The 27,807-nt window shown below is 35.3% G+C and overlaps 2 protein-coding genes across 2 annotated transcripts; one reads left to right on the top strand and one right to left on the bottom strand.

Annotated features, from left to right (window-relative positions):
- Nucleotides 1–10,549: 10,549 nt before the first annotated feature.
- On the bottom strand, nt 10,550–13,750 carry LOC136208396 ((+)-borneol dehydrogenase 1-like). Its single transcript, XM_065999256.1, has 3 exons — nt 13,553–13,750; nt 13,229–13,485; nt 10,550–11,260 (listed from the first exon to the last, which is right to left on the bottom strand). The coding sequence occupies exons 1-3, from the start codon at nt 13,594–13,596 to the stop codon at nt 10,623–10,625; spliced, it is 939 nt and encodes a 312-aa protein (XP_065855328.1). The 5' UTR covers nt 13,597–13,750; the 3' UTR covers nt 10,550–10,622.
- A 9,668-nt stretch (nt 13,751–23,418) lies between these two features.
- Nucleotides 23,419–25,671, top strand: LOC136208494 ((+)-borneol dehydrogenase 1-like). The gene is made up of 3 exons (XM_065999406.1): nt 23,419–23,597; nt 23,679–23,935; nt 24,966–25,671. The coding sequence occupies exons 1-3, from the start codon at nt 23,554–23,556 to the stop codon at nt 25,598–25,600; spliced, it is 936 nt and encodes a 311-aa protein (XP_065855478.1). The 5' UTR covers nt 23,419–23,553; the 3' UTR covers nt 25,601–25,671.
- Nucleotides 25,672–27,807: the final 2,136 nt, after the last annotated feature.

Here is a 27,807-nt window from a genome sequence, read left to right as displayed (position 1 = left end):
TCTAATACTGAGGCTATACAAGACATTAAGGATCATTTACATAAGTGTTTTACAATTAAAGACTTGGGAAAGCTGAAGTTCATTTTAGGACTTGAAATTCTGAGAAATAAGTCAGGAATCCATATTAACCAGATGAAGTATACTCTTGATTTATTGGCTGACACAGGTTTTTTAGAAGCGAAACCATGTTCTACTCCTATTACACCAGAAAGCTTGGATGGTATACAGTCTTTACCTCTATCAGACAACACAGAATATAGGAAAATCGTAAGTAAGTTACTTTATTTAACCAACACACGGCCTGATATATCGTTTGCTGTTCAACAGTTATCTCAATACTTAGATAAACCAACAGAAAAGCATATGGCCTTAGTGCACAAAGTTTTGAGGTATTTAAAGGGTCAACATGCTCAAGGTTTGTTTTATCCTGTTGCATCTTCATTACAACTACAAGCATTTACGGATTCAGATTGGGCTAACTGTAAAGAAACAAGAAGGTCAATTACAGGTTTTTGTGTTTTTTTAGGCAGTTCGTTAATTAGTTGGAAATCTAAGAAGCAACAAACCGTTAGTAGATCTAGTTCTGAAGCAGAATATCGAGCCATGTCTTCCACAGCATGTGAGCTTCAGTGGCTGTTTTATCTCTTGCAAGACTTTCAAATTATTCATCCTCAACCAGCCTTATTGTTTTGTGATGATATATCTGATGTTCATATTGCTAAGAATCCGGTTTTTCATGAAAGAACAAAACATCTCGAGATTGATTGTCATTTCGTGAGAGAAAAGGTTCAAGCTGGTGTGATACATTTGCTGCCAGTTTCAACTACAGATCAGTTAGCAGATTGTTTAACCAAACCATTACATTCACCATTGCTGACTTCTTTCCTTTCACGACTTGGAGTTTTGAATGTTCAGCAGACAGCAAAGTAATCACTGTCAGTTTGCGGGGGGGGGGGGGGGTGTTAAGTAAGTTAAAATATAGGTGCTGTTTGTGTATTTTACCATTCAGCTAATTGACAGATAATTATTTTTTTATTGTTGTATTCTATAAATAGGAAAGATATCTGTAGGTTTTAGGCACTTTTCATTTTCTTCTCCTGTAAATTGATTTCTTATTTCCTTCTCTTCTTCATTAATAAAGACTTCTTCTTCTCTACTTCTTTATTATCGAGATAATTTGCGGGTTTGCTTTTTAGTTGTTCCTTAAAGCCCATGTCTAAAGCACGTAACTACATTTATTCATATACATTATTTCATAACAAGATAATAATTGTTTTTTGAACTGAAGTAGTATTAAAAAACAAATAAAACTTACAATGTCAACAATCAATTTCTTATGAAATATTGGTCTGTCGTGAAGAGCCAACGAGTTGGAGTATCAACTACTCCTTTTTTTAATCAATATTAAAATATTTTATAATGATAAACAAATATTCTCATTAAAGTATTTGTAATGATTTAAAATCTTCTCATTAAAATGTTAATAATGATAAAAAAATTATTTCATTAAAATGTTTAAAATGATTAAAAAAATTCTCATTAAAATGTTTCAAGTTTTTATAATCATATTTACCCTCATTGATGATATTATTTGAACTAAAATTGTAAATATTAAAATAAATAAAATTTTAGATTGAAGGGATCTTTGATAAATAAATAGTAGCGCTTAGACAAAGATAACAACGTGTGAAAGAGGATAATTTTTTTTTTTGGTAGAAAAGGAAAGGAAAAAACAAAAAACAACTACACAGGGATTAGCCTAGGGAAGCTAACCCTAATCCTATCCTCTAAAAGAAGAGGAGAGAGAGCAATAGGGGGAACGGTAAGGGTAGAAACACCTAACACCCCCTCATGGCCAGCCGCCGCCAAGTGATCCGCAACACGGTACTGCTCTCTGAAAATGTGACTGAACTCTAAGATCTCAAAGGAGGAGCTAAGCCTTTTAATTGCTCTGATAAGGTTGCGGCTATGAAGACCCAAGGCATGATTATCCGAAATAATTTTGATGGCCTCCATGTTATCTGACTCCACAGAAAGCCTCTTCACACCCAGCCTTTTAGCAAGCTGGATACCAGAGAGAATGCCCCAGAGCTCCGCAGAAAAAGAAGAACCCAACCCCAAATTCTGGGTAAACCTAGAAAGCCAGGCGCCTCCCGCATCTCTAAGAACACCTCCGGCATCAATCTTACCATTACTGAGGCAGGAGCCATCAGTATTCAGCTTCACAACCCCCTCTCTTGGCCTGCTCCAACCCACGAGGATAATTAATTAGGAAGCCAATTAGCTTTATTATAAATAAATAGAATTAAAAATATTATTTTTTAATCAGTAAAAAGAAGGAGGAGTTGACACTCCACCTCCATCGTTACTATTATATATATAAATATATATATATATATATTATCAGAGTCCAAGAATTGGACCGCCTACACGCTCATAATCGAAAATATGGTCCGAATTTTTTCGCATAGGTCTCTTAGGTGTTTTTTAGCCATATGGGAGCCGCATGGGCGACAATCGAAATAAATAAATAAATAAATAAATAAATATATATATATATATATATACACACATTAAAACCTCTATATAGGAATACAATTGGGACCAGACTGTTTGTATAACAATGGAAAGGTTATTACTAAATAGAGTTTGGTCATAGAGGTTATTACCAAGTTGGGACCGAGTTTTTTTATAATAAAATAGAGGTTATTCCTATATAGTATATTCATACATAGAGACTTTACTATATATATATATATATCATTATTATTTTGATTTTTGATTTTTGATTTTTGATTTTTGATTATTGTCGCATAGTTTTTGTTTAATTGAGTAATCTACTTGTTTTCATGATATGGTTGATAAATTTTAATGTCATCGTTTTATAGTTTTCGACAAATTTCATAACTAGACATTATTTTTACTTGCCGCATTTGTAAGGATATATGTTGCAAAATATATACATATATATATAATCATTTTATATTATTATTTATAGATTGTATAATGTCTATTTTAATTGCATTTATATAAGAAAATATAAAAATAAAAATTTAATTAATTTTCGGTTAATCTACGATAATTCTCAATGGCTCTATCCGTCTAATTAGTGTCCAATATGTTTTATAACCTTGGTAATTATACATTAATCTTAGAAGATACTCCTATTGAAGTTATAATTCATTTCTATCCTTGTGCTTTATATACTTGTGGTTATTATTAGGAAAATATATTATATTTATTGTTTTTATATTGTAATTTATTCCAATCACCATAATTACAATATAAAAACAATAAATATAATATATTTCCCTAATAGTTATTATAAAAAAATAGTTATCTAAATAATTTCATCAATAATACTATCAAATAAAAATATCAATGTGAATTATTGTGTAGATAATTTCATAAAATATCACTCTCAAAGGTAATTTTAGAAGTTCTCATTATTGGGTGGCTTTCCAGCTTACTAACTTCATTTCCATTGCCTCATCCCATCATAAATGTTGACAAGATGGAAATTAAAACCACCAAACAAGCCAACATAAATGAAGCAATTAATGGAGTTCCATATAACTTAACAAACCTTTGGATGAAATAAAAACTTCTCATCCAGCTTTAGTAATTAACTCTAATTCCCATTTTGTGATAATTCAGATGCTAAGCTTGGGGATAATCCCCACATTTCATAGGCTCGTCCCAGTGGCGAATCTAGGATTTGAAGGAGCGGGGACAAAATTCTACGTAAACAATTTTTAGACAAAAAATGTAAAATTGTTCAATTTTTTATGTCAAAAAATGCAAAATTGTTCAATTTTTGTTGACGAAAAATGAAAAATCGTTCAATTGTCATGTATTATTTTCATGATTCTTTTTGATAAAAAACGTAAATTATAATGTTTCCGACTCGTAATCATCCATTTCCGGGATTCTCGGGTTGTTACGCATCAAATATCCCTAACGTTTTGGGTCAGGTGCAATTTTACCCCTAACATCTATAAAATGGTGCAATTTTACCCCTAATGTTCGTAGCCAAAAGCAATTTTATCCCTAACGTTGATAAATTGGATCAATTTCAGACACTATTATAAATACAGTCATTTTTCTTTATTTTGCACCAATTGCATATCAATTTTGTAATTTTGCACAAATTTTACCTCTAATATTGATAAGTTGGATCAATTTCAGACACTATTATTCATGACTGAGAAGACAGTTTGATGAATTATTTCTCAAATTGACCCAATTTATCAACGTTAGGGGTAAAATTGCTCCTGGCTTCCAACATTAGGGATAAAATTGCTCCTAACGGGTATTTTTGCACTTTAACCCTTATTTTTGGATTTAAATTTTTTTTTAATGGGATGAAAGGGGGGGGGGGGGCAAATGCCCCTTTCACCCCCCCTACATCCGCCCCTGGCTCGTCCAGAACCTGGTTGAGATTATGTCACCCCTTCTTCTTGGATTATAGGCTATGGAGGTCGACTAGTCGATGCTCCTTGAGCCAAGTTAGTAATCAGAAACATTGCTCATTTGGAAGACGTGTTCATCCACGCTCACTATACCAATGATGTTGTGTAATATGTGCAATCTTCTACAACCTCCTTGAGTAACATGAAGAGGTAACATCACATCATAGAGTGGTAAGTGTGCGAAGAACCCACTCTGACGCTTAAATTAGCAAAAGTTGAAGATAATAGAAATATTTGTACTGTCATGTTTACATACTTCTGGTAGATTGATTGCTCACCTTCTCCTTATATTGTAGCTACGAGGGGTAACTGACATAATCCTGAGAATGTGCCCTAATGACTCATTGGACACATGTGGATATTTTATCGGCTCTGCAACCTCCTTATAATGACGTCATGTGGTGCACCCTATCACATAGCAAGCGCATTGTCAGATGTTCTCGTTTCACTGGACCTAAGTATTAGTGATATACTTTGTATTTAACCGTATATATCCATACAGCACACAGTTGCACTTATCCTTACCTTTCCTAGTACACTTAGAATACATCTCTCACAAGTCTAGTCTAATTAGGTCTCTCTGTAACTAATTAGGGCTAGCATCTCTTTACTATTTATACACAAGTATACTGTAACACAAATCAAGCAAATATAATATACAGATTATTATCTCCTTTCAATTCTCAATTAACATGGTATCAGTCGCCACTGCAAGTCCCTCCTCTTCCGCCTCCCCGCCTCATAATTCCGCTGCCCCCTCTAACTCAATTCCGGCTGCTTCCCTTCAGAATCCCACGGCCTCTCTTTCCCTATCGTCTATGCAAACAGATACCCAATTTACTCTTATTACTGATACAACATCCTCCTTCCTATCTCACCCCATGTCTGGTCTGGTTCAGTCAATTCCGGCAGCCACCACTGCACTACCACCTTCGACTGCACCGATACAATCCGTAACTGATTCGTATTTGTTTCCTGCCCAAAATCAAAGTTTGCTTCAATTCCCGTATGTCCCATACGATTATTCTTCATCTTATCTTCCACCCCAAAATATCATCGGTGCACCTGTTCCTTTCTCCTCTCTTCCAACCAGTAATAATTTTGGCCTTCCTCATCAACATGGACCTGCTCCAATCCCGCAAAATCATCACCAAATGCTTCCTCCTACCTCCAGGGGTGGCTACCAGCCATTCCAGCCTCATCTCCCTTCTCATACAACCCATGAACCACCATTCCCTCCCCCAATTGGTACCTATACTGATTCTGTACCTCCTGCAAGTCAGCTTTCTTATCCCACATCATCCTTAACATCAATCCCTGTCATGAGTGTCAAACTGACATCTCGTAACTATCGAACTTGGCATACTTACCTTGTGGCCACCCTTGATGCAATGAGGGTCTTCGATGAAAATTGCACTGGTGCAATTCCCTCACCTCCTAAATATGTTCCTCGGTTTGCTGGTGCAAATCCAACTCAGTCCGCTGATTTCATGCTCAATCCGGCCTATGTTAACTGGGAACAGCGTGACCGTATTGCTCGTGCCACTATCTTGGCCTCTCTTAGTGAGGAGGTCGTCTCCACCGTTTTCAATCTCACCTCTGCTCGTGCGGTCTGGTATGCATTAGAATGCACCTATGGTGCCGTCTCAGAAAACAGACGTATTCAACTCACTCTTGAGCTTAATTCACTTCAACGCCATGATATGAGTGTCTCCGCGTATCTTCAGAAAATCAAAGCTCTTGCCGATGAACTTACATCAGCCGGCAGTCCATCGTCTATCACCCAGTTAATTGCCACCATTTACAAAAACATTGGCAAGGAGTATCACTCCGTCTTAACGGCTCTCAATGTCAGACGTGGAGAACCTGTTCACTGGTATGAGTTATATGATGAACTGATCAGAGAAGAACTACTTCAGCACAGTGCTGATCCATCTCCCATGGCGAACTTCACTGTCAAAATAGATTCTTCTGCCTCCATGCTCAAATCTAAACGCAAGCGGGGACACTACTTCATATGTAATGATACTCGACACTGGGTTGACAAATGTCCTCAGAAGAAAAATCGGGGGACACTTCAGCATGGGGCGCCACCAAACAGAGCTTCTCGTCCTCAGGCACACATCACATGTATGGACTATCAGGGAAATCCTCCCTTGGATGATGGAATGGGTCAGGAACAGCCATGGTACCCTGATACCGGAGCCACTCACCATATGACCAATGATGCTCAACAGATTCGAAATATGATTCCATTCCAGGGTCATGATAATATTCGGTTTGGTAACGGACAAGGTTTGCCTATATCCCACATGGGGTCTTCTTCTCTCCACAACTTCAATCTTAAAGATGTTTTACTTGTGCCTCGTTTAACTAAATCCTTGATTTCTGTTCAACAATTCTCACGTGACAACTCATGTTATTTTGAATTTTGGCCATCTTATTTTCTTATCAAGGACCAGGCCAACAAGGAAATCCTCTTGCGAGGACCGAGTAGAGACGGACTGTACATCATGCCTCCTGCTTTGAAGCAAGCTTTAGTTGGAGAACGGATTCCGTTTGCACAATGGCATGCTCGTTTTGGTCACTGTCATTCACAAACTGCATCTCAGATCATTCGTCAACATCAGCTTCCTTCATCCAAGAGTACTCAGGCGTGTTCTTCTTGTCCAATGGGCAAACTATCCAAATCGCATTTAAATTCTGTTATTCGTTCAAGTACTTACATGTTTGAATCTATACATTCAGATGTGTGGGGACCCTCCCCTATTTTATCAAATTTTGGACATCGTTATTTTGTTATCTTCATTGATGAATTTACTCGTTTTAGTTGGATCTATTGTTTGAAAAATAAGAGTGATGTTTATTCCCTATTTCTTGAATTCTATGCAATGATTGTTCGTCAATATAAGGCTAGGGTTAAGAACTTTTACTCAGACTTTGGTGGTGAATTCCAAAAACTCAAATCTTTTTTTGCTAAAGAAGGAATTTTGCATAAATTAGCGTGTCCTCATACTCATGAACAAAACGGTATTTCTGAACGGAAAATTCGGCACGTTGTTGACACAGCTTTAACGCTTTTAGCTCATGCTTCACTACCTTTAAAATTTTGGAACTATGTCGTCATACACAATGTTTACTTAATTAATCTTCTACCCACTTTAGTCCTTGGGTCTGTGTCTCCATTCACCAAAGCATTCAACAAAACACCGGATTTCTCAAAATTACGTGTCTTTGGATGTGGTATTTTGCCTTTACTTCATCCATATAATAAACATAAGTTTGACTTTCGATCTCGCTTATGTGTTTATCTCGGGGACTCCCCCAATCACAATGGTCACCTTTGTCTTGATCTCAACTCCAATCGCATTTATATTTGCAAACACACTGTGTTTCGTGAGAATCTTTTTCCTCTTCAAGCTGCCTCGACAACTGTGCATACACCGGAATCCGCCTCTCCTGTCACAAATGCTGTTGTCTCGGTTCCGTCTCTACTCGGGCCTTATCCAGGTAACATCTCTTTGCATTCATCAATACCACTTAATTCAATTCCTGCACATCACCACAAATCTACCAATACAAATTTACCTGCTGACATAAATTCCACCTTAACTCCCACAACAAATCCCTCATCTACCTTTCCTGATTTGGTTCCCACTATCACAACACTACCCAATAACCACCTCTCCCACTCTCCCACAATCACGCCCTCATCACCACCCCAGCTGACAGCCACTAAATCTCCCTCCACTTCTTCTCCTGATCACGCCACTCACCAATCACCATTCCTTAACCCGCCAGACACCTCATCAAACTCTCATCATCACCTCACCATGCCTATTTCCTCATCAAATAACATTCAGCCTATCCCTGAACCCATTTCACCAATTAATATCCTCTCCTCTGCAATCTCATCAGCACAAAATTCCAGCCCACAACTTCAGATCACGACATCACTCTCTTCTTCCTCTCCTACAAATTTATGCACTGCCCCGGGAACCTCGGAACCTGTCCGACGTCATCCAATGCAAATTCGGCTTTCCTCGCTTCAATCTAGAGGAAAATTTATGGCTCTTTAAACTACTGTCTCATCTGCAAATTTTACTCCCAGTTGTTTTACGTCTGCTAATCAAAAAGCAGAATGGCAGGATGCTATGGCATCCGAAATACATGCATTAATCACCAATCGCACTTGGGATCTGGTTCCGCGTCCAAAAGACAGAAATATCATCACCTCACGATGGCTGTTCCGCACGAAGTTAAAAGCAGATGGAACCGTTGAACGTCACAAGGCGCGACTTGTGGCTAGAGGATTCAGCCAACAATCTGGCCTGGACTATAAGGAAACTTTTAGTCCTGTTGTTAAAGCCACCACTGTTCGTCTTGTCTTTGCCCTTGCAGCTGCTCACAACTGGACCATTAACTAATTGGATGTGTCCAATGCCTTCCTTCATGGCAATCTGACAGAAACCATTTATATGGAACAGCCACAAGGATTCCGTGATAAAGACAGACCAAATGATGTGTGTTTACTCCGTAAATCCCTATACGGTCTCAAACAAGCACCTCGAGAATGGTTCTTGCGTCTCAAAACGTTTTTGGGTAACATTGGTTTTACTATGTCTGGAGCTGACAACTCTCTGTTTATCAATCACACTTCACATGACAAAACATTCATCCTGTGTTATGTCGATGACATATTGGTTACTGGCACTAATCCATCTTTGATTCAGAAAACTATATTACAGATTGAACAGGAATTCCCAATACGGAATCTAGGGCGTGCTTCCTATTTTCTTGGCCTTGAAATTGTGTATTCTGCAGATGGTTTTCATCTTTCCCAAACCAAATATGCTCGCGATATCCTTGCCAAAGTCAACATGCTCGATTGCAAGCCCTGTTCCACACCCATGGCCACAACTCCCAACCTATCTCGTGAACAAGGAACTCGTCTACAATCCGGAGAAGAATACAGGAGCATCGTTGGAGCTCTACAGTACCTCACTCTCACTCGTCCTGACATAGCCTTCTCCATCAATAAGCTATGTCAATTCCTACATTGTCCAACAGACAAACATTGGAAAGGAGTCAAACGAGTACTACGATACATTCACGGATCTCAGGACTGCGGTATCAAATTCTCTAGTTCACCAATCACAGCTATTCACTGTTATTCAGACAATGATTGGGGTGGCTGCCCCGATGATCGTCGCTCCACGGGAGCCTTCTGCATCTTCTTAGGCAAAAGCCTCATCTCATGGAACACTCGCAAACAACCAACCATTGCACGATCATCCACCGAAAGTGAATACAAAGCTGTTGCAAATGCCACTGCCGAACTTCTTTGGATCAAATCCCTTCTGCTTGAGCTTCGCATCCCAATCCCGCGACCGGTTCGATTATGGTGTGACAATGTCGGTGCAATTTATCTCACTGTTAACCCAGTATTTCATGCTCGCACCAAACACATTGAACTTGATTATCACTTCGTTCGAGAACAAGTGGCCTCCGGATTTTTATCAGTTCACTTCATTCCTACCGAGGATCAAGTCGCCGATATACTTACCAAACCACTTTCCAGTTCGCGGTTCAACATACTTCGCCAACGACTCACGCTTTGCTCTCGTCCTCGGCTTAAGGGGGGTATTAGTGATATACTTTGTATTTAACCGTATATATCCATACAGCACACGGTTGCACTTATCCTTACCTTTCCTAGTACACTTAGAATACATCTCTCACAAGTCTAGTCTAATTAGGTCTCTCTGTAACTAATTAGGGCTAGCATCTCTTTACTATTTATACACAAATATACTGTAACACAAATCAAGCAAATATAATATACAGATTATTATCTCCTTTCAATTCTCAATTAACACTAAGACCTTGAGGCCTTTATGATGTCGGGCGGCTTGCTCTGAATGACTCTCCTTCCTTCACCATACAGATACATGGACAGAGGGTCGATATCAATCCACGAGATTATAAAGTACCATTCGCATCTTTAAGAAAATTAATTACTTCATATCGGATGATTACTGTGAAACTACAAATATCAATTGATTGATATGATATAATGTTCCAAAAAATACTTTAAAATTTCTCATTATTGGGTGGCTTTTTTAGCCGAATAACTTCATTTACATTGTTTCATATCATCATAAACGATGACATGGAAATCAAAACCACCAAACAACCCAACATAAATGAAGCAATCAATGGAGTTCCATACAACTTAACAACCCTTTGGATGAAATAAATACTCCTCATCGAACTAGCAAAAAGATTAACAAAACTAGGATTAACAACACTAAACCCACCATCAACAACAAGATTAAGACCACTAACATGATTAGCTTCGTCACTAGCAAGATAAAGAGCAGCTTTAGCAATATCTTCTGTCTTCAAAATCTGTCCCTTGAGATTACCAGTAAAACTCAAAGCAAAATCTGATATAAATCTAGGGACAGTTATTCCAGCTACAGGGGTTGCAATTCCAAAGGGTGAAATGCAATTAACCCTAATTCCATTTGGGGATAATTCTGATGCTAAGCTTTTTGATAATCCCCAAATTCCATGTTTAGTTAGGGCATATGATTGAGTTCCGAGTCCTCCTATTGCTGTGCAAGCACTTGTTGTGAATAATATGCAGGCTTTCTGCTGTGGAATCATGACTCTTGCTGCATGTTTGGCTCCGAGGATTGCACCAATTAAGTTTATGCTTATTAGGCGATCTAAGTCTGATTTTTTGCTCTCTATGAACCTTGTGAATGGACGATCTACTATTCCTGCATTTAATTTAGAGGTGAAAAAATTAGGATTTATATGATGTAAGAGCAACAATACTGGTTGCAACACGGGGTAAGTGTATGAGCTGCCAAATGGATAAATTAAAAACAATAATGGTTTTAGAATTAAAATAACAAGATTTGTGTATATATAAAAAAAAATAATGAAAAGAAATTTTATGTATTTAATAATGGATGACAGACTTTGTCTCCCACTTTGTTTCACGATTCTTCCACAAAGAGACTCTCTAAATACAGAGTTTGGAATACATTCTCTCTTTTAGAGGCTTCTCATTTTTCGGTGTATCTCAAGCTCCAATATAAACAATAAATTTCATTTTCCATGCACTTTTTACTTCATGTTACTACTGTTAGTAACACCCAACAACTTGTAATAAAGAAAACACAGCTCCTCTATTGGTTGGGTGTTACAAGCAATAAGCTTGTAACACCCATTAGAGGTGCTCTAATAAGGTCCAAATGGGAGATACTCTCACGTGTCAAAGTAGTCCGTATGTGTCAAATAGATAAATCATAGTTGTTAAATCGAGATTCGACTAGTTACTCGAAATCTCATTTTGCGAATCGGGACTCGTTAATCGAATCGGATCATAAGATTCAGATCAAATTCAAAATGCTATAAAAAAATAAAATATTAACCATATTTAACTTTAAATATTAGCCCAAAATGCAAATATCAAGTTAGAAAAGAAAATAGAGACAGACAGAAAATAAAAAAATAGAGATAATAGAGAGTAGAAGAAGATAATAACAAATAAACAGAAAAGAAGAGGGAAGGTTTTGAGATTTGTAAAGTGAAGAGTCGTCTAATTGAAACTAATCGTATTTCATAACTTCTATATGTTTTCTTGTTTTGTAAAGTAAATAGTCATCTTCTTCGAAACGGCTTCTGATATACGTTTTTTAGTTGTTAAAAATTGATTTTTTTTACATGGTGGTCTAAATTGACCGAATCGGGTGACTTGGTGAATCGGCCGAATCGGTGGTGACTCGTCTGATTCATGAAGTTTCCGAGTCGTGCCATAGATACGACTCAAATTCTTCATGAAACGAATCGAATCGTACGAGTGGACTCGCGACTCGTACGATTCTAACAACTATGAGATAAATTATTAGAAACTTTTGAAAGTTCATAGGACTTTTGAAGTTTTAGATTATTGAATGCAATTTGATAAAAATATGAACTTATCGAAAATCTAAGAGGTTATCAAATATGCAATTGAATAAGAATATGTAATCATATGTAACTTTTGAAAGTTTCAGGAGTAGTTGAAATTTTGTGCTAACAAGGGGGCAACAATGCATTATGCCAAATTTGTTTTATATTAAGAAAGTATGAAATATAAAAAAATTCCTACCAATTCTTAAAAAGAAAAATAACGGGTTTAACGGTTATTTGACTACCATATCGAAGTTGTTAAATATTAATTATATCTAAAATGTTTATTATGTTAATAACACACTTACAAACAACCTATCAAAATGTGAACAATTAAATACGTCACATGAAACCAAATATTTGGGTATAATTTAATTTATGTTTGTTTTTTTAAGAAGTATTGCTTAGAAATGCTAGGGATAAGTTTCTTTACCATTTCGTACATTAAAGGTAAATCTATGTTTTCCAAAAATATTAACAACGAAGTTGAATTTCATCCCTATAATATAATTGCAACAAACATGATAAGCGTTACATTCGAGCTAATAATAAATTTTTCGATTAAATGGTTTCTTGACATGGTATTTCAAGCTCTAAAGGCAATTAGGATGCAAAAGTGTGTCTGATATAATAACAAAATTTAATTTTTATAGCTTACCTATCGACTAACCTTTTGGATCAAATACTTTTCGGGACACATATAAACAGGCATATACTAGTTGACTCCTGTCAATAGTGTTAAACAAGAGTTGACTCTTAGTAATCGTGTCAAAAATTATCACTCTTACCTGCATTGTTGTACATAATGTCTAGCTTCCCGTACTTGTTAACCGTTTGATCTACGAGACTCCTGATTTCTTCTTCTTTGCTAACATCGCAGTGGATGTAAATGGCGTTTTGGCCGAGCTTTTGCGCAAGGGCTCGGCCAAGGGCATCTTGAATATCAGCAATAACAACTTTGGCTCCATTTTCGTGGAAAAGTTGAACCGTGCTGGCTCCTATCCCGCTTGCTCCTCCTGTTATAATTGCTACTTTTCCGGCTAATCTGAAATTAAAAGAAATTACTAGTTGAGTAAAACTAGAATATTAAGTTTTTTTAATTAGTACCTTACCTTTGTTCCGGCGTTACAAGGATAGGAATAGTCTCCTTTTCCATAAGTATACTTCTTTGAAGATTCAAACAAGAGAATTCTTAGTTTTGTGCTTCTCCTTTAATGGAATTTATAGTTATAAAAATTAAAACATGACCACAAAAAATGGATGGTGAAAGGATCACTTTCTCCTTTAATGGGCATTTATTCCTTGTAACAAAAAAGATGGACATTCAGTATGGATCAATAAGGAGCTTTATATATATACTCATCAAATGTCCTATTTACCCCTATTAACTCCATAAATGTGGTATTTCTCACACCCTCAACTTGTCCAGTTACCCGCTCAACTCATAGAATCTCTTATTTACCTCATTAACTCCACAAAAGTGGTATTAAATATATTTTGAAACTTATTTGAATAAGTCCTATTAATTTTGCACTATAAAGATGTAAAAAATACCACTTTTATGGAGTTAAGGGGGTAAATAGGACATTCGATGACTTGGGGAGGGGTAAAATGACAAATTTGAACAAGTTAAGGGGGTGAGAAATACCATTTTTATGGAGTTAAGGGGGTAAATAAGACATTCAATGAGTTGGAAGGGTAAAATGACCAATTTGGACAAGTTAAGGGGGCGGAGGAGCATTAAGCCTACAAAAATATGACCATACAAGACCGGATTCCAAAAATACATTCATAATCCCTAAGAAGCGTCGTAATTTACGATAAAGAAATATAACCATCGGGACACGTGGATCAATAATGAGCTTTAGGCAAAAAAAAAAACATAACACCAAGGACACATGTTCCAATTACAAGATCGGGTTCCAAAGATACACTCCTAATCCCTAAGAAACACCTGTAATTTATGGTAAAGAGGAGACATGCACAAAAGCATGCATAGTATAAGCCAATCAGATGTCAACACTTAGAAAGTTAAAGAATCACAAGGTACATGATCACATATGCCTTCACTCTGCTTTCAACTCTTGCTCTTTTTTTTTTAGTAAAATACTAACTTAAGCATCAAAGAAAGGACATGCCGTATACCAGCCCTTTCTGACTGTTTGTTGATTCTCGTCAGGTGACTACAGATTAACCTATCTAATCTATTTTGAAGATTGAAGGACATCATATATATTTCATCTTAGCGTACAAATGATGAAAGTTATCCCGTAATATGTCTATCAATTTTAATTTTACCCTTACCAAACAAATTGATTATGCTAGTTTGTCCATTATTTGACTGTTATATCAGATCTTTCAACTAAATTTATTGATAAACTTAAACAATTTCGTACACATTTGCAAGTTGTTTGTAACTGTATAGTAAATAATTTAGTCCTTTTTTTGTAAATAACTTATATTTCGCAGATTTAGTTGTTAACATTTTGAGAGGTTGTTTGTTTACTCAACTTCTAATTTGGCCATGTATGTTTTTATTTTCGTCAATTAAATCCCTCCACATTTTAATCAGGCCTCCCTAATTGACCAATGACCCCTTAATTGGGGTCGGTTACTTGCCAAACCGACGCCAATGACCCTAATTGGGGTCGATTACTTGCCAAACCGACGCTAATGACCCTAATTGGCACGGCTTAACGTCAACTGAGTCCAATAATTAGGGTCATTAGCGTCAGTTATTTGAAACAACCGACGCCAATAACCCACAAAAATACCGGCGTTAAATAAGTAGGACATTTGGCGACGGTTAGTTGCCTTAACCGTCACCAATAAGGCGTTATTGGAGTCGGTAACAACCGACTCCAATGACCTTTAGCATTGATTCTATATTAAAACCATCACCAATAAATCGTGGCTAAATGTCATTTCTGTACTAATGAAAGAATACACAAATAAATAGCAAATTCATAACAAATAAATTAAATAAGGAATTATAAGCAATAAAACAAAATGGAACTAAAAAATGCAGATTAAATAAACAAAAGGATAACAAATTGACCAGATAGAATTTTGACAAAGAATGTGGATAATCGAAGAACACCAACCAAACGTATACAACAATAGTCCCAGCTGCAAGATAGGATAAATCAGAAAGCGTACAAAAAAAAAAGATAATTAATTTATTAGTTCTTATATTTTGACAAAATACACTGTTTAGTCCTTGTATTTTTAAAAACACATGGTAAGGTCCCTAACCTTTTTCTCAGTGAACTGTTTAGTCCTCCATCTGTTTGTTAGATTTTTTACCGTTTATGACTTTGGAAATGACTAAATTACCCCTTACTATTTACCTTCAAACTTCAGAAGAGGAAATCCAATTTAGAAGAAGAAGCTATTTGTATGGAGAACAAGAAAAAGAACAGACTCAATGCTTACGAATTTGAACGATTAAGAAGAAAATCAAGAAAAAGAACACTTAAAGTTGATTTCAGATGCATTCGAGTTTAAAGGAAAGGAAAATAAAGGAAAATAAGAACGCAAATCCAAATTGACTAACAGAATCTTCATGAGAGTCTAACGGCAGAGACTAAACAGTTCATCGAGAAAAACATTAGGGACTAAACAGTTCACCGAGAAAAACGTTAGGGACTTTACATTACCAAAAAAACCTAATTTCAAGTCAAATAAAAGAAAAAAACCAAAAAATCTTACCTAAAAAGATTTACTCTGAAAAATTTATCTCAGCACTAGAAATCTGAATCACCAAACAACAATGGAAGAAGAAAAACAAAAAACAAAAACAGAGATCTTGAAAAAGAACCATAAGAGAAGGAGGGAGTAGTGCTTAGACAAAAATAACATGCGGAAAGAGGATAATTAATTGGGAAGCCAATTCGTTTTATTATAAATCAATAGAATTAAAAATAATATTTTTTAATCAATAAAAAAAGTGGATTGCTATATCCAGCCCCAATTTCCCACCATCAGCTTCCAGAAAAAGACGATACTGCTCATTACCATAAATTTGAAAAACCCTAAACTCTCTCAAACTCAATTCTTTTCGAAATCCTTGATTAAATGTGTAATGGAGAGCAATCCGTCATCCCCGGGAAGAGACGAGAACGACCAATCTGTTGAAGTCGATGTATATTTCCATTTAAAATTTTTTGAGCACGTTTTAAAATTTTTGGACAAAAGTGGCTGTCGGGTTACGTGACGTTTGAACATCACGCCCACCTAGTGGTGGGGCGTGATGTTCATACACCCCACCTACAGGTGGGGCGCAATGTTCACATGCCCTACCACTAGGTGGGGCGCAATATGCACATGCCTCGTACCTAGAAAATCGAATTTTAGGAATTTTAGGATATAGACTCGAAATATTGGCGAATTTGCTCGTAATGGAATCTAATGTTCGTTAGTTAACATTTGCAGGTTCCATTAGAAGATTTTGGAGGTGACGGTGTCGATTACAGTGGGGAAATTTGTCCTCTATAGACATTTAAAACATACTAGGAAGCTGTTAAACGGGCAAAACAGACGGCGATTCGTCTTGGCTTCGAGTTAACTATAGCTTCTCACAAGACCGGAGGTAAATTAAAATGGATATTGGTTAAAAGTGCATGTGGTATAAAGAATACCCAAAGGGATAGGGATATGGAGGACGCTATACGGAGGAATTCGAAAACCAAATATTGTGGTTGCAAATTCTAGGTGAATGTTATAGAAATCGGAGAATTAGGGGGTTGGGTGGTAAATGGTGTTGCTGGAGAGAGAGGACAGCATAATCATGGATTGGTTGTATATCGTAAGGGATATCGACAGATGAACGGACTAAGTCCCGGTTCAAAAAAAAAAAAAAAATTGTGCGTCAAATGAGTGCAACTCAAGCAAAGCCTTATGCTATTTTTGCAGTGATTAAAGAAAAACACTCTGAGGATAACCCGACCCAAAAACATGTGTATAATTACAGGAAAAAAATAAGGACTGGGAGTTTTGAGGGTCGAGATATAATCAGTCAGTTTTATCGGCTTGCTATAGATATGGATTACATACATTAGACGCAAGCGGATCCGGATAGCAATGTTGTGACTCACCTCTTTGTGGCACATCCTACTTCGATCACCTTGTTCCGATCCTACTACTTGTTTGTTGTCATAGATTCAACATATAAAACAAACAAGTATAAAGTACCATTTTTTGAGATCATTGGAATGACGCCTTCTAACAAGAACTTCTTGATTGCCAATGCAATTATGAAGGATGAGACTAAGGGTAGTTATATGTGGGTTTTAGGAAAATTGAGGCTTTTGCTCGGAGGTGATGTTCATCCGGCAGCCATTGCTACTGACCGAGAGTTAGGATTGATGAGACCGGTTAGTGTGGTTTTTCCAGAAATTCATCATTTGTTGTGTATTGGCATATTAATAAAGATATGGAGGATAAAGTAGGTAATTGATTGAAATGAAGGATTTTGGAGAAATTTTTAAGAATAGCAAATGAAAAAATATAATTGAAGCGCCAACAGTAGTCGAATATGAGGAGGCAGTGAGAATCATGAAGAATACTACTGCCAAATGGCCTCGTGTGATATAGTATGTGGAGACCACATGGCTAGTGCATAAGGAGAAGTTCTGTCGAGCATGGACGAATAATATGTTGCACTTAGGAAACACATCAACATGTCGAGTAGAGAGTGCACATGCACAGTTGAACCAGTTGTTGAATTCATCTACCGGAGCACACGATACAGTGTGGGCGAAGGTGCACAAAGACATTGAGGCTGAGATTGATGCGATCAAGTAGGACGTTTTTTCTGTTATTAAATTTAATCTTTTTAATTGTAATAAATTAGTTTTGTAATGTTTTATTGTATATAACCAGATACTCACTTGAGGACTCGAGATGAAGATCTGTGGTGTCTCACTGCGGATTTTCTTTCAGTTACCTCGACTTACATGTTTCACATTACTGTTTGCGTCTACTATATGATGAGATGGTGTGTATGCGTGGATTGCGTGTGGATATGTTTACCGATTGCGGGTGTGTGTTGCCCATAACTTATGATATTCCTTGTGCATGTGAAATTAAAAAAACACATTTATTCGAATACGCCGGTTAGTGTGGAACGCATCCATCCATTTTGGAGAACTCTTACTTTTGATGGTTTGAGTGACATACCAGCTACTGCTCCCCTATTTGGCGATGGGACCGAGGATCACCTGTTTTTTCACTCTCTTGTGGAAAAGGTTGACAAGTTAGATCCTGCAATGGTGCGTAGCATATCTGTCTACATCCATGATCAAATTAACCCAAATCAAGGCAGTTACAAAGAACTTGAGGTCTAAGATATAGTTAGGGATAGACCAAAGGGGAGTTCATCTATGAAGCACAATTCGAGTGCATAGGAGTATAGTCAGGGTGCACGTGGTCGTGCTCAGTCTTCTACTTTGAGGAGTAGTCGTAGTCGAGGCCGAAGCTCATCGTCCTTGTACATAACAATGAGATGTTGGGTATTTATTATTTTCGTAATAAATAAGTTCATCTTAAAATAAATATATTATCACTGACGAAATTCATATATTCATATTTGTAGTCGGATTTAATGCGGATATCAGCGGATACCAGCATTTACATAGGGTCTAGGGACTCATTGTACCATATATTACTGGATACCTAGATGTTGTATCAGATAGTAAATATGGATTTCGTGTTTTAGCCGATGCCATCACAAATAATCAAGAGGAGTGGAAGCTGGTAAGAACACTTATAGAAGCAGATTTCTGGAACCGAGTAGATGGTGCACTCACGCGTATTAGATGGACAGGAGCGGGGTGTGGTGAGTCCCACTGGATGGTGAGTCCGGATGACTTATATGTTGTTGCATCTATTTTGAATGCAGCGATATTCCTTTTTACTGAGCCACGATTAGGATGTTGTACTATACTGCTGATGCGTTCAGACGATGGAAGACCATCGGAGCGAGAGATTGTCATTTGTCATTTGAGAAGTTATGAACACTACATACATCTTTATTTAAAAACTGGATTTCCAGTCCCTCCCATTCCCGTCCAATGGCATAAATATCATGATCCGAGTGTTCGTCACTTGGACAATATTTATGCTCACAAGAGAGCTGCTTGGAATATATTACATTGATATATATGAATTTATGTGTTTTAATTGACAATATTTATTTATCAACTTATATGATTGCTACATGTTTTAATTTAATTTATTCATCAACTTACATTATTATTAGGTGTTTAAATTTAATTTATTTATCAACTTATATGATTGTTATGTATTTTAATTTAATTTATTTATCAACTTATATGATTGCTATGTGTTTAAATTGTATTTTTTGTAAAAAAAAATCACCAGGAGCGTGGGGCGTGCGACAATCACGTCTCACCACGTGTTGAGGCGTGATAGCCACACGCCTCACCATATGGTGAGGCGTGATCGCCTCACTTCTCACCATATGGTGAGGCGTGTGGCTATCACACCTCACCACATGGTGGTGCGTGTGGCTATCACATCGCACCACGTGGTGAGACGTGATTGCCTCACGCTCGCGTGTCGGAAAAGCAAAAAAAAAAAAATCTGATTCCCACCCTAACACCTGAAAAGGCATTTTCGTCATTTTAGGGGGCTAAGGGTGGAAAATTGGGGATGGAAATAACAACACCCAATTTTAAATAATACTAAAATTATAAATAATATTATACTACAATATTATACTATAAATAATACTAAAATTTTAAATAATACTATACTAAATAATACTAAAACTATAAATAATACATGTACTAGCAGCGACCATCCCTGCGCTGTGTGCTCGAGCCCTGGGTCGGCTGCACATCATCATTACCATCAGATCCCGGTCGTCGCTGTGCCTCGGCTTTCTCTTGAAAATACTCATCCACAAGGTGAAGACGAGGATCTCGGTCTCCCAAATCATCCGCCTCCTCCCCCCCCAAACTCGGACTGTCCAACACAGCCTGCTCTATCGAAGTCGTCCGCACCTGCTGCGTTCCAATCCCTCTCCGTCTACGTCCCGATACATCAATACCACGCCGTATCGTATGACGTGGTGTATCCTCATCCTCCTCCATATCTAGATGCCTAGCTGCTGACGAGATAGATTTTCCCGCCACAGTCTTCCGCTCCGTCTACACATAAAAATTTAAACTAAATTAAATTAATAAAATTTACAACAACTAAATTTACCTATAATTAACATTATACAATTTACAAAATAAAAATTTAAACTAAATTAAATTAAACAAAATAAAATTTACAACAACTAAACTTACCTATAATTAACATTATAAAATTTACAACATAAAAATTTAAACAAACTTAAATTAAACAAAATAAAATTTACAACAAATAAATTTACCTATAATTAACATTATCAAATTTACAACATAAAAATTTAAACTAAATTAAATGAAACAAAAAAAATTTACAACAACTAAATTTACCTATAATTAACAAAATAAAATTTACAACATACAAATTTAACAAAACTAAACTAAACAAAATAAAATTTACAACAACTAAATTTAACTATAATTAAACAAAATAAAATTTACAACATACAAATTTAACAAAAATAAAATTATAATCAAATTAATCTATATATAATATAAAACAGTAACGATGGAGCTGAGGTGTCACTTCCTCCTTTTTTACTGATAAAAAATATAATATAAAATATAATATATTAACTTTAGTTATATTATTATATTTATTTGTAAAAAGATTATTTTATCTGTAATATATCTAAGAGATCTACATAATTTAAATTAATCCCTAAAATCTCTCTAATTCTCTGCATATCTATATCTAAAAGTTATACATAATTTAAATTAATCCCTAAAATATCTCTAATTCCCTCCATATCTATATCTAAAAGTTCTACATAATTAAAATTACTCCCTAAAATCTCTCTAATTCTCTGCATATCTATATATAATATAAAACAGTAACGATGGAGCTGAGGTGTCACTTCCTCCTTTTTTACTGATAAAAAATATAATATATTAACTTTAGTTATATTATTATATTTATTTATAAAAAGATTATTTTATATGTACTATATCTAAGAGATCTACATAATTTAAATTAATCCCTAAAATCTCTCTAATTCTCTGCATATCTATATCTAAAAGTTATATATAATTTAAATTAATCCCTAAAATATCTCTAATTCCCTGCATATCTATATCTAAAAGTTCTACATAATTTAAATTAATCTTTAAAATTCCCCTAATTCTCTGCATATCTATATTCTATATAAAACAGTAACGATGGAGCTGATGTGTCACTTCCTCCTTTTTTACTGATAAAAAATATAATATATTAACTTCAGTTATATTATTATATTTATTTATAAAAAGATTATTTTATCCGTATTATATCTAAGAGTTCTACAGAATTTAAATTAATCCCTAAAATCTCTCTAATTCTCTACATATCTATATATAATATAAAACAGTAACGATGGAGCTGAGGTGTCACTCCCTCCTTTTTTACTGATAAAAAATATAATATATTAACTTGAGTTATATTATTATATTTATTTATGAAAAGATTATTTTATCTGTACTATATCTAAGAGTTCTACAGAATTTAAATTAATCCCTAAAATCTCTCTAATTCTCTGCATATCTATATCTAAAAGTTCTACATAATTTAAATTAATCCCTAAAATCTCTCTAATTTTCCGTATATCTATATCTAAAAGTTCTACATAATTTAAATTAATCCCTAAAATCCCTCTAATTCTCTGCATATCTCTATTCTATATATAATATAAAACAGTAACGATGGAGCTGAGGTGTCACTTCCTCCTTTTTTACTAATAAAAAATATAATATATTAACTTTAGTTATATTATTATATTTATTTATAAAAAGATTATTTTATCCGTACTATATCTAAGAGTTCTACAGAATTTAAATTAATCTCTAAAATCTCTCTAATTCTCTGCATATCTATATCTAAAAGTTCTACATAATTTAAATTAGTCCCTAAAATCTCTCTATTTCTTTGCATATCTATATATAATATAAAACAGTAACGATGGAGCTGAGGTGTCACTTCCTCCTTTTTTATATCATTAATTGTAATTATTAATTATATTTTTGTTAATATTTATATATTAAGATGAATCCGTGCATCGCACGGGTCAAAAACTAGTAAAATAAAAATAACAATAATTAAAATTTAAACAAAATTAAATTTAATTAAAAATAAAAATAAAAATAGGGGACATGTGTGAGGCTATCACGCCCTCACATAGGTGATGGCGTGAGGCTATCACCCCCGCACCTATGGTGCGGCGTATAAATATCACAAACAACTTGTAAACGTGTACAAAACTATTTAAGTTTATCAACAAACATGGTTGAAAGATCTGATATAACAGTCAAATAGTGCACAAACCAACACATTCAATTTGTTTGGTAAGGGTAAACTTAAAATTGCTAGAAATATTAGGGGATAAATTTCATCATTTTGTACGCTAAGACGAAATATATATGATGTCCTTCAATTTGTAGAATGGATATAGGCTGATTTGTAGTAGCCTGAGGAGAATCAACAAATAGTCGGAAGGGGACCGGTGTACGATGTCCCTTCTTTGAGTCAGTATTTTACTAAGAAAAGAGCAAGTAAGACTTGAAAGTAAAGTGAAGACATATGTGATTATGTACCTTGTGCTTCTTTAGCTTTCCACGTGTTGACATGTGATTAGCTTTTACTGATGCTTTTGTGCATGTCACCTCTTTACCTTAAATTACGGTGCTTCTTAGAGATTAAGAGTGTATCTTTGGAATTCGGTCTTGTAATTAGAACACGTGTCCTGGCAATTATGTCTTTTTTTTTTTTTTTTTTGCCTAAAGCTCCTTAGTGATTCACGTATCCAAAGACAAATTTGAGTGTCATCTTTTTTGTTACAAAGAATAAATGGCCATTAAAGGAGAAAGTGAACCCTTTCACCGTCCATTTTCTACTTGTTCTAATTTTTATAACTATAAATTCCCATTAAAGAGAAGCACAAAACTTAGAATTCTCTTGTTTGGATCTTCAAAGAAGTATACTTATGGAAAAGGAGACTATTCCTATCCTTGTAACGCCTGAACAAAGGTAATCTACTAATTTAAAAAACTTAATATTCTAGTTTTATTCATGTTTCTTTCAATTTCAACTAGTTTCTTTCAATTTCAGGTTAGCAGGAAAAGTGGCAATTATAACCGGGGGAGCAAGCGGGATAGGAGCCAGCACGGTTCAACTTTTCCACGAAAATGGAGCCAAAGTTGTTATTGCGGATATTCAAGACACCCTTGGCCGTGCCCTTGCGCAAAAGCTCGGCCAAAACGCCATTTACATCCGCTGTGATGTTAGCAAAGAAGAAGAAATCAGCAGTCTCGTAGATCAAACAGTTATCAAGTATGGGAAGCTAGACATTATGTACAACAATGCAGGTAAGAGTGATAATTTTTGACACGGTTAACAAGAGTCAACTCTTGTTTAACAGTATTGACACGAGTCAACTAGTATGTCGTGTTTGTCTCTATCCAAAAAATTATTGCCAAAAGGTTACATTCCGTCTGAAGATAACTTTTAGCATTATCACACTCTTGAGTCCTAATAGCCCTCTAAACTTTTTTTTTTAAAATTTGCGCAAATACGCTTACTTTAAATAACAAAAAAAAAAAAATCCACACGACTCTATGTGATTTTATCCTATGACTTTCCAAGTCATTAGTAAATTCTCGATCATTAGACTAAGAGTTTCACTACAATAGTTTTCCGAACTTGAAATATGTACAATACAGACTATTCTGATAAATAAGACTCACAATTAGCTATTATTATTAGCTATGACAGTTACAGTAGTCAGTTTTGTTGCAATTATATTATACCAAAGGTTTCCAAGCAAGAAATTTTTTACCTTAAAGGAAAATTTGAACCAGCTGATTTAATAGTTATTTGACCTATTATTTGACTATATGTTTTCGAAAAACCGAAGCATTTTCGTGTATTTGGACTGTTCTTTGTACCATGTACTAATACAACAAACATTCTAGATTCTAGATACATGGACAGTTCCTTTGGTTTGGCCGATTTGCAAAGACAGTCAAGTGATTTAAAAGCTTACAAACAGGGGTTAGGTGTTTTGTGCGGTTTAAAAACTAAGTTTCTACCAAAGATTGACTCTGCAAATTCCCAAACGTACGAGGTCTGATTTTACAAATTAACTGAACCATAATTATTATTTAGTTAAAAATTGACTCACATATTCTTTAAACCGCAAATTTCACAAAACACATAACTCCTACTTGTAAACTTTTACCTGCAAATTTGAACTAGCTGGTTTGATAGTTATTTGAACTGTTATTTAATGTCAAAAAAAACTTCCAAATAAGTTTATCGAGAAAAACGAAACTTTTGCTCTGTTTGGAAAGTTGTTAGAATTAAATTGACATGAAATCAATCCTAAACTAAATGCAGGAATAGTGGATCGACCATTCACAAAGTTCATAGAGAGCAAAAAATCAGACTTAGATCGCCTAATAAGCATAAACTTAATTGGTGCAATCCTCGGAGCCAAACATGCAGCAAGAGTCATGATTCCACAGCACAAAGGCTGCATATTATTCACAGCAAGTGCTTGCACAGAAATAGGAGGACTCGCAACTCAATCATATGCACTCACTAAACATGGAATTTGGGGATTATCCAAAAGCTTAGCATCAGAATTATCCCCAAATGGAATTAGGGTTAATTGCATTTCACCTTTTGGAATTGTAACCCCTTTAGGTGGAACAAATCCCCCTAAACCCTTTAAACATATAGCAGATTTTGCCTTGAGTTCTACTGGTAATCTCAAGGGACAGATTTTGAAGACAGAAGATATTGCTAAAGCTGCTCTTTATCTAGCTAGTGATGAAGCTAATCATGTTAGTGGTGTTAATCTTGTTGTTGATGGAGGGTTTAGTGTTGTTAATCCTAGTTTTGTTAATCTTTTTGCTACTACGATGAGGAGTATTTATTTCATCCAAGGGTTTGTTAAGTTGTATGGAACTCCAATAATTGCTTCATTTATGTTGGGTTGTTTGGTGGTTTTAATTTCCATCTTGTCATAAATGTTGATATGAGTCAATGTAATGAAGCTAGGCAGCTCAAAACCGCCCAATAATGAGAAATTTTAATGTTTTTTTCCTACAATATATGTTACCAATCAATTCATACTTGTACATATCACATCACGAAGAGTCATAGAAACTGTCCGATTTGAAACAAGGAATATTGCCTAAAAATTCGGACGATACCTGTCAAGCACGTTGATTGATATCCACATCATTCTCAGTATTCGTACGACAAAGAAAGGAGAGTCGTTATATAATGAGAAATGGTTATGCAAAGGACAGTGGATACGTGACTGAGCGCGCCGCTTACACCATAATAGGGCTTAGGACCGATAAAACGAGAACACCTAACAACATGCTTGCTATATTGCAGGGTGCACCACCTAACATCATTACAGTCTGAAGATTGCAAAGCCAACTGAAGACCGACACCTGTCCAGTTAGTCATTAGGGTACGTTATTAGGATTACAATAGTTAGCCCTAACAGCTACTATATATGTAAACATCACTAACTGCTAATATGTATAGTGTCTTCTACCTCTCCTCAAACTTTGCTAATTTAAACATCTGAGCAGGTTCCCTGAACGACGACCCCTCTCTGACATATTGTTACTTCCAGTTTATTTACTCAAGGATATTCTAGAAGGCTGCACATATTGCACAACATCATTGGTGCGGTGAGCGTGGACGAACACATCTTCCAACTGAGCAACATTTCCAGACTTGGCTGAAGGAGCATCGACCAGTCGACCCCTACGCTATAACTCAAAAAGAATGGGGTGGTGGAATCTCAACCATGTTCTCTACTGGTCTCCTATGACCAACGCGGCCAGGAGCCTGTGAAATTTGGTGATTAGCAAAATGCTTACCATATGAATTATCCCAAAATGGAATTACGCCATATTTTTTTTAGTGAAATTAAATTTACTGAACTGAATTGAATGCTATTGAACTAAACTTAACTTAACAATAATTATAATATTAGACTTTAAAGATAATAAAAACAATAATAACAACAACAATAATAATAATAATGATATTGAATAAATATTATTAAAGTTACCAATGGTAGCAACTCGGTGTTTGGCTCGATAAAAGCTCGTGAATAATATTGAATAAATATTATTTAATATTATATATATATATATATATATATATATATTATTTAAAACCTATGAAATTAAATACAAATACATGGTTTCATAAGACTTTTCATGATTGGGATACCAATTATACAACATGGTTGTAGATTCATATGTGTTTAATATAAACCGTAAAGCCGCCATGTTAATAGTGCGGAATGATATATAGCGCAACAAATTTGGCAATCATGGCTAGCAGAGAATGAAGTGTGACGGAGAATGTAGATGACGATGATGATGAAGTTGAAGAAGATGATGATAAAAATCAAAATGTAGTTGAGACAGTTGATTATGTAGAGCATTGTCACGTACATATGTTGGTATACTATTTATTTACTTCTCGCAAAATTTGCAAACAAGTTGCATCAAATAATTATAATTATAATAAATTATATATGTATAATGATAAATATTATATATAAATAAGTATAATTATAATAAATAATATATATATATATATATATATATATATATATATATTATTGGGTAAATAATTTATTAGTCCCCTACTTTTTACCTAACAAACTATTTAGTCCTCCTATTTTGAAAAACACATTATAAGGTCCATAACTTTTGCCAATATTAACCTTTGGTCATTTTGTCTAGTTTTTTTAGACTTGTAACAGTTATATTTAGCATAAACATACATATATAAAATAATAGACTTGTATCCCCTTATCTAATCGGGTTGATCATGATGTGTGGTATTGGAAGGATGACCGTCGGGGCATCTATACAGTTAAAAGTGGGTATCGAAAGCTTATGTCTGGATTTGGAACAAATTGGTTCATTGATTCTCCAGTTTGGAATCTTAAAGTGCCCCCTAAAGTTAAGAACCTTCTTTGGCGGGTTCTTGCTAACTGTTTTCCTTCTAAAGTCATGCTGAAAGCCCGAAGGGTTCCTATCTCAGATTTATGCGAGCTCTGTCATGGGGCGGTGGAAGATTCGTATCATATTTTTCTCAAATGTACTATGGCTCGAGCTATTTGGACTATTTCGCCTATTGGGGATGTGGGAACCCAATTTCATAACATTTTTTATTATTGGGGCTGGATCTTCTC

This window comes from Euphorbia lathyris, chromosome 10 (genome assembly GCF_963576675.1).
Source record: "Euphorbia lathyris chromosome 10, ddEupLath1.1, whole genome shotgun sequence".
In the NCBI taxonomy this organism is placed as follows: domain Eukaryota; kingdom Viridiplantae; phylum Streptophyta; class Magnoliopsida; order Malpighiales; family Euphorbiaceae; genus Euphorbia; species Euphorbia lathyris.
This window is presented reverse-complemented; position numbering and strand designations above follow the sequence as displayed.